General features: G+C 41.0%; 1 protein-coding gene across 2 annotated transcripts in view; it reads left to right on the plus strand.

The window, feature by feature from the left end:
• LOC136448233 (QRFP-like peptide receptor) overlaps nt 1-5857 on the plus strand; it is a 29946-nt gene extending 24089 nt beyond the window's left edge. The window contains exons 4-7 of one of the 2 annotated variants that reach the window (XM_066447521.1): nt 809-1018; nt 2675-2823; nt 3390-3583; nt 5170-5277. In XM_066447521.1, the coding sequence (XP_066303618.1) occupies nt 809-1018; nt 2675-2823; nt 3390-3561 (531 nt within the window). In that variant the 3' untranslated portion in view covers nt 3562-3583; nt 5170-5277. Of the gene's footprint in view, nt 1-808; nt 1019-2674; nt 2824-3389; nt 3584-5169 lie in introns of both variants that reach the window. The other variant, XM_066447520.1, reaches the window with a different exon arrangement.
• Nucleotides 5858-7619: the final 1762 nt, after the last annotated feature.

Consider the following 7619-nt stretch of genomic DNA (forward strand, 5'->3'; position numbering starts at 1 on the left):
TAATAATGAATGGCTTATTTGACATTGACATAGCACACAACATATCACACCTGCAGTCAAAAGACTGAACTGCGGTGAGAGTACATGAATTATCCATACCATCATCGCCTTGTGATGGATTACAGCAATATCATATTCCTTCTTGATTAAATCGTATATCCACATCAGCGACGTTCTTTTGTGGGCACCAAAATAAGGACATGCAAGTGTAGACAGACCTCGCACAACCTACATACAGCAGCTGTGTGAGGATGCAGGCTGCAATTTAGAAGAACTATCGAGAGCAATGGAGGACAGGGAGGACTGGAGGAGGAGGGCGATGTTCATCCGTGACACTCTCACGACAAGCAACCTCGTTAAACCAGGACCCCATATCGCTCCACGTTACATCGGTCGCGAAAGAGGCCCTGGTAAAAAGTCTCGCCACATATGGTTATGACGACGTCGCCACCAAAACAGCTTCAGCCAATCATCGGAAGCCAACGCGCAAAGAACGCTGGGATGCTATCGACAAATCAGGTTACGTGTTGCGGCTAGCTCATTAATTATTAATGAGCTACAACTGCCGTTTGTGCCAAATAAGGTCAGCTCATTAATTACCCATGAGCAAGTCTCGTCGACCTGCCATAACCATATGTGGCGAACTTTTTACCAGGGCCTCTTTCGCGACCGATGTAATGTGGAGCGATATTGGGTCCTGGTTTTACGCGGGTGACGACAAGATGATGATATCCGACTTGATATTAGCTTAAGGCAACGCCGTCAAAATCATGAGTGAATTAACGTTGTCATCGTTTTCTCATTTCAGACAATCAAGATGCTGTGCATAGTGGTGCTGATGTTTGCCATCTGCTGGCTGCCCATCCACCTCTTCACGCTGATACTGGACTTCAAGGCCGAGCTGATCGTAGGGAACAAGTACACGGCACTGGTGCTGTACTTCTCCGCCCACTGGCTGGCCATGTCAAACAGCTTCATGAACCCCATCGTCTACAGCTTCATGAACGACAAGTTCAGAGTAAGTATCTTACTGAATGAACGAATTTTTTCGTTTGTTTGCTTGTTTGTTTGTATTGCATACCCTGGAAACCGCTAGCCTGAGTGTCATCCTGTCTAACCTTCATCAACGCATCCTGTTTCAGTTCCAGGCTCTGCCATCACCAAACAGAAATAGAAGTGAAGGTAGAGCCTGGAACTGAAACAGGGTGACACTCAGGCTAGTAAACCGCCTCATGGCTTAACTCGCCAAGTTTGTACTGAAGAGTACAAGCTGCATATCCGGACAGATTTATTTGATTCAATCGCACCGGTAAGAACCCTTACTCTTTTTGATAAGTGTGGTGGGTTTTTACGTGCTCCAGTTGTGGTTGTCCACAAACACGTTACCTGTATGGGATGTCTGTATACATATACCATGGCTATGTTCCAATAACCATTGAGGTAATAGAAAATACACAGCTACATTTGGTATAAACCCTGTTATCGGTTTGAGGACTCATAATTCTACGTAATTATGTTTAAAGAGAATCATCAAAACAAAACGTCGATAGCACATGAAATTATTAATGTATCTGTATCTGACAGATCGTGTGGGAACTGAGAAATTCATCTTAGAACTTTCTTTAATTTTTTTCTCAGGCTGTATTGTTATTCTCCATATATAGATCTGCCTATGACCCATCTTAAATCGAAAAACACCTCACTAATAGACGAGATTTACAAGATGCAGCATTGTAGTGGTATTCTACCAGCGTGACAATTACCGTTAACGTCTGGTGTAGTCGTCAAATGGGTGGCGTCACTCTCGTTTCGAAACATAAAAATAAAAGACATTTACAAGCAGTGGCATTGTAGTGGTAGTCTGACAGCGTAACATTGGTCTGATTTTACTGTCACTCTGGTGTGCATGGTCGTTAAATGTAAAACGTAAAGGGGTGGCGCCACTCTCATTTCTAAGCATAGACCGATATAAAGGGATTTACAGCGTAACAATGGCATGGTTCTCCGATTGTTCTGGTGGAACCGTGTACGTCAAACGTAAGGGGATAGCGCCATATAGTAAAAAGTTTTAAAAGTAATTGATAGCGAAGCTTATGTCAGACAATGTCATTCATGATAAGAACCGGGGATTTAAAAAGCATCCACCCTGAACAAGGATTATGTTTTACTGCTCTACTGATTTGAAATGTCAGTTTCAGCGAAGTGGCGAGGTCGCCACACATGGAAATGCATTTGCAACATCTTAACAGCACGTAAGCTCTATATCCAGAGACAATATCAGAAACCATTCGTATAGCTGAATGCACGCACAGGATTCTCTATTCACATTACTTTTATTACCATTGATCTTCGTGCTTTCCCCAAAATCACAAATATATGCGTTTTTAACTAGGTATCTTATGCCAGTGGACTACTGCTATCTTGCACTTTCCTTCTCATGCACTTAACAAAACCCTCTCTTGCATCTACTGTCACCCACAAGAGTGTTTGACAACTACTTCCACAGACTACCTGGTGAGACTGTTCCAATATGAGATTTCAGTGTGGCATCAACGTATTCCCCAGTGTGTGCATCTAGCGTCCTGAGCTCTAGAGACTGTAGCTAATGATGTGTGAGGAATTACAAATAAATGAAAGATATATCAAATCCGAACGTTACTCCTAATACCCACAGACCGACCTGATGCGACTGTTCGGCTGCCCACCGAAGAAGAAAGAACTGTGTCTGAACAGAGACAAGCAAACGACCATCAACTTCTCTGAGAGAAACGCACTGCGGTACACTCTCAGCCGCAGCAGTGCAGCTGGATCTGGATTCGGGAGGTACATGTTCACAACTATCTACTAAGAATTAAAAATATATGCGTTTTGCTTGTGTCATTTCTTCATCATCAGTCGACGTAGTTACGCACCGTCGGGGTTATACCGCCCCTTACAGGGTGACATACCCCTCCGTTGGCTGATACAAGACGGGGATTCGCCAGGTCTCCCGCCCGGGTGAATGGTGTAAATCACCGTATGTCATTCATCCGGTTAAGTCTTCCTGGTAGCGCCGATGAAAACATTAAGAACATGTATAATATGTGTGAAAATTGTACAACGTAGCTTACTAACAATAGAATGGAATGGTATAATCTATTGCAATTACCTTCGCCGAATAGGTTCTTTTTTGCACTGACAGCGTTAGTTTATGAGTGTCTGTCTGTCTGTCTGACTGTCTGTCTGTCTGTCAACTCGATAGCTCAAAAATGCCTCGATGGATTGTCTTCATATTTGGTAGGTGGGTAGGTCTTTGTGATACCTCAGAATAATCATATTTTGGGGGTCCTAGCGGGTTTCTATGGTACTGCAGGGGAATTTCTGGTTTTGATATCTCGTTATCTTTATAGGTCCGTGGCTATCCAGACGATGGATGGCTGCAGGCTACACCGTGCCGAGGACTACGAGCTACGCCCATGCGCAGACACCGTCCAGCCCGCCCCCACTCCTTCTTCTGTTCATTCAACTACGTCAGAGGGCGGCGAAAGGAACGGTGGGATAGGAAGAACTTCGTCCTGGTGAGATGTTTACAAAGTATGGCAAGGTTTGCCAACATGTATTGTCTAATTTCTAGACCGCTAGTGTCTTCTAAACTTAAGAATATGTCGCAACTGTTCTAAATGGCTATGATATTTTACATATTTCAATAGGGTGATGTAGGGTTTCAATAACGTATACCACCTCAAAAGTGTCATCTTGAGTTCCTTAGCTCGTTCAATTGATAACATGATTTACCTTTTTTAGCACAACAAGGAAAAGTATCAAAAGTACATTATATACACATGAACACGTTGACAAACACTGTCAATGGTTATTGACACATGTGTGACACAGGAACGACTTTATTTTATTCTATTTATTAATCTTTAGGTTGGTCCCTTTAGTTAACATTGTAACTGATTGAATGATTCGATATTCCAGACATAAACAAAACTTTACAACCTGGTCTGTATTTATCTATCCTTGTAACATGTCAGAGCCGGAGGTCGATAGAGATTAATTCTAAATCCCTTTCTAATCATACCTATTCAAATCACCCCTCTTCCGTTACACTCGAAGGCGCCACATTGCCGCGATCGTTAAATTCAAATCCTGTCGCAACAACTCGGTTGTCATCAGGGAGGAAGACACCTGTCAAATGTGATTGTAGCTTTTATTGCAGATTATTGCAGTATTGTAAAGTTTAACATCACGCCATGCGCATGCACCTACAGAAAATGATAAAGTTAACTAGCTTAGGGACATTACCAAAGTGAGTAAGTATGTATTTTCAAATCTATGGTTAACATGAAGAAAAGAAATAAAAGATTAACACGATGCACCAAATGCCTTTTAGGTCGGGATAACGCCGAAGACTATCACGTTAAGTGGAAAGTCTTGTAAAAACAGACTGATTGGAGTACCTTCAGATTAATTTAGAAATGTATAAGCCAAGAATTGGTCAGATCACTAGATGCCTGTATCTTTTAAATCTAATTTACGGGTGTGTGACGCGAATTCTAACCAGGGAAACCAGGTAAAACCCCGTCCAATGACCTCCTGAGAGATTTATGCATCTACAAATTACTGCCAAGAAAGTCAGGCATCGTCTCAAGTACCGGTGATTCCATGACCCCAATCCAAATTTATGGTGGTTCCTTCATTTTGGAGAGATAACATGTCACATGAGCTTACCATTACTGCAGCAATTAAGTAAGGTTTTCATCCACTACGTACACTAAAGAGCATCGGTCATGCCCTGTCGTAACATCAATTTGCCATTGGATGGTAATTAAGGGCTAAGGTGACTTGGTCAGTTGTAATTAACGCATAACAGTGTCTTCAAGGATATGAATGTAATGGATCATTAAGATCGCTGGTTATACCCACAGTCCACTAGACGGCGCTCTCGCCGCACGCTCTCTGTGACCTAGAATCTAACGATCGCTCAACGAATTTCATAGATAAGAAACTAATACTTTAACGCTTTTGGTGTGTGTGGTTTTTTTTTTGGTTTTTTTGCTTTTCGGTCATACTGTTACATTTTGCATGATATTCCAATGATAAAGTCAAGGGTTACACAAATCCGATTTCAGTCGCAGTGTCTAATGGAATGGGGTATAACAAAATGGTGTTTTATGTGTTTCCCAGGCCGCCTCCGGATCTAAAGGAGCTCTCCGAACGACGCACACCTCGAGTGAGAACGCGACTAGCATACTTCTACCTGAAGCAGAAAGTCACCAAGAAGAATCCGAAGAAGAAGAATAACTTTAAAGACACGCCGCCACGCGTACTGTACAAGGTACAGCAAGACGACCGCATTAACAACACCACTGTCATAGAGCAGACTGTCAGTAGTGTGTAAATTCATATCAATATACATATATAAAGAACCTATTTATAAAGGGGATATAACTTTAGGGAACTTACCGAAACTGCCTCACTATTTGTGAAGGAAAATTAATAAAAAGTGTAAATAACGTATTTTGACCAATTGCAACGACTTGTACATAGAAAGTACTATTCAGGATGTTAGAGCATTATAACCTTTGCTTTTGGAACATTGTATCTATAACTAATCACGTTTGACGATGTTAAGGCAAATTGAAAGAAAATTATTAAATAGGCTTGTAAAATAGTTGCCATTAATGCATTGCAATTGTCGCATATAGATATATAGTGCTAATGGATTGTAGACATGTTGACGAAAGCCCCCGCTTGAACGAAGACGTTTGGGAAGAGACAATGTGTTGACAGTTGCCTTGTTCGCCGTTTATCATTCGTCCGGATATTCTCCGGTGAGGTACATAATGTACAAAAACTATTGAGATTTCTGAAGAAAAAAGTTTTAAAAAAAGTTACAAGACCTTCGACTGCTTACAGACATGATTCTCGAAAGCATATCTTTCGAAAACCAAAAGTTAACAAACTTTAGAATACGAAACAAAATATATATTCTTGCAATATCACATCCTGTGGAGAGAGAAGACCGTAAAATAAAGATGAAAAGAAATCACAAGTTCCCAAGTCGAAGATCAGGAGTGCATCAAACATTATACTAGACGCCATGCACGCAGAGGCGGCCCGGCAATCAATTTCCCGGTCGGCCGCCGATGAAGATGGTTAACCCGTTCGGGTCAGATCGTCCCCCGGTGCAATCGCACACGAGATGAGAGACCATTCGTCAAAGACCAGTGTGAGCGGCGATGCAGGCAGTAGACAACGATATTATATCTTCTTTTAGTCTTAAGGTCATTTTTTGTATAATATGATGAATAAATAAGTGACCATTAAAATACGATTAAGAACACAAGGAGACATTCAAGGAAATTTCACGTGGACCAAATGCTATTTAGTGTTCAAATAAATCAAGCAGCAAAGCGCTGTAGTTCAGGTCAGAAAAAAAACATCTTAAGGGGATGACTGATGATCTAAATATGATTTAACCTTCTTTCTAAAGCCTAACATCGTAGTGAATTCAACGTTCATGCCATAAGGATAGGTCAGCAGGGTATATGTTAAACTAAATCTATTATCAACATCACTGATTACTATTTGTAGCTACTTTATAATATCATGCTGAGAATTTGTCATGTTTATCAATTGAACAAAACTGTAAAATACTTCTGACCTTTTCTAACTATTCCTTACTTTCGGGTGTCAGAGGTTAAACAGAACGTTGATTACATGTGTAATACTGATATTTAGTTCTTGCTGTGGATAGATAACGGACTAAAATGCACATACAACTGTACTATGATCCAATAATATCATTGACATATTTTTGATGATGAACAAAGATCACTAGAGAATAACAACGTTGTCTTATCAATTACTTCCACTCTAAAGTGTTGTTGGATTACTAGTCAAGGCTTCTGTTTCTGTCTCGGTATAACAGCCCTTCGGCGTAATCATAACACACCAGCTTCGCAGGCACGCGGCGCGGCAGCAAAACGTGTAATCGAATACGAGTGATAGTTGTACATATCTATATAAAACATGATGACTATTCGACAATAATTACAGTGTGTCTCATTTACAACAGAAACAAAGAATGTATTAATGCTTAAGTTTTTGATGGTATGTAAGTAGCCTGTGTTTTCACAATCTCTCGCTGGCTGGAGTTAATGACCCCCAGGGGTCGGTATCCGTCGGGCTGGCCGCTAGGAGCGCGATTTAGTGAGGCTAGTGCGTAAGCAACGTCTTGTATCTAAATGTAACAAAATAATGTACCTGTTCTGAAGTCTTGAGGAACGTCTGCAGGTGCTAGGTGTCACCATGACGACCAGGGTTCAGCTTCTCCCTCCCATACACTCCAACCTGTCATGAGCAGTGCATATTTAGAGTTAAACACCTGGAGAGAGAATATATTCTGACCTTCTTAAATGACTTTCATTATTGTGTATAGCTCAAAGAATTAAACATCAGCATGATATTTTTGAACTTAAAGAATTGCCGATATAAAACTTATGTAACACATTCTGTGTACACTGAAACTACATTGAAATGCAAATCAGGACAGAAACATGGTGGTCAGAAACTGCCTGCCTATTCACTGAAATAGAAGAAATACAACTCTCTGTACCTTTGTATATGTACCT

This window comes from Branchiostoma lanceolatum, chromosome 14 (assembly GCF_035083965.1).
Source record: "Branchiostoma lanceolatum isolate klBraLanc5 chromosome 14, klBraLanc5.hap2, whole genome shotgun sequence".
Taxonomy (NCBI): domain Eukaryota; kingdom Metazoa; phylum Chordata; class Leptocardii; order Amphioxiformes; family Branchiostomatidae; genus Branchiostoma; species Branchiostoma lanceolatum.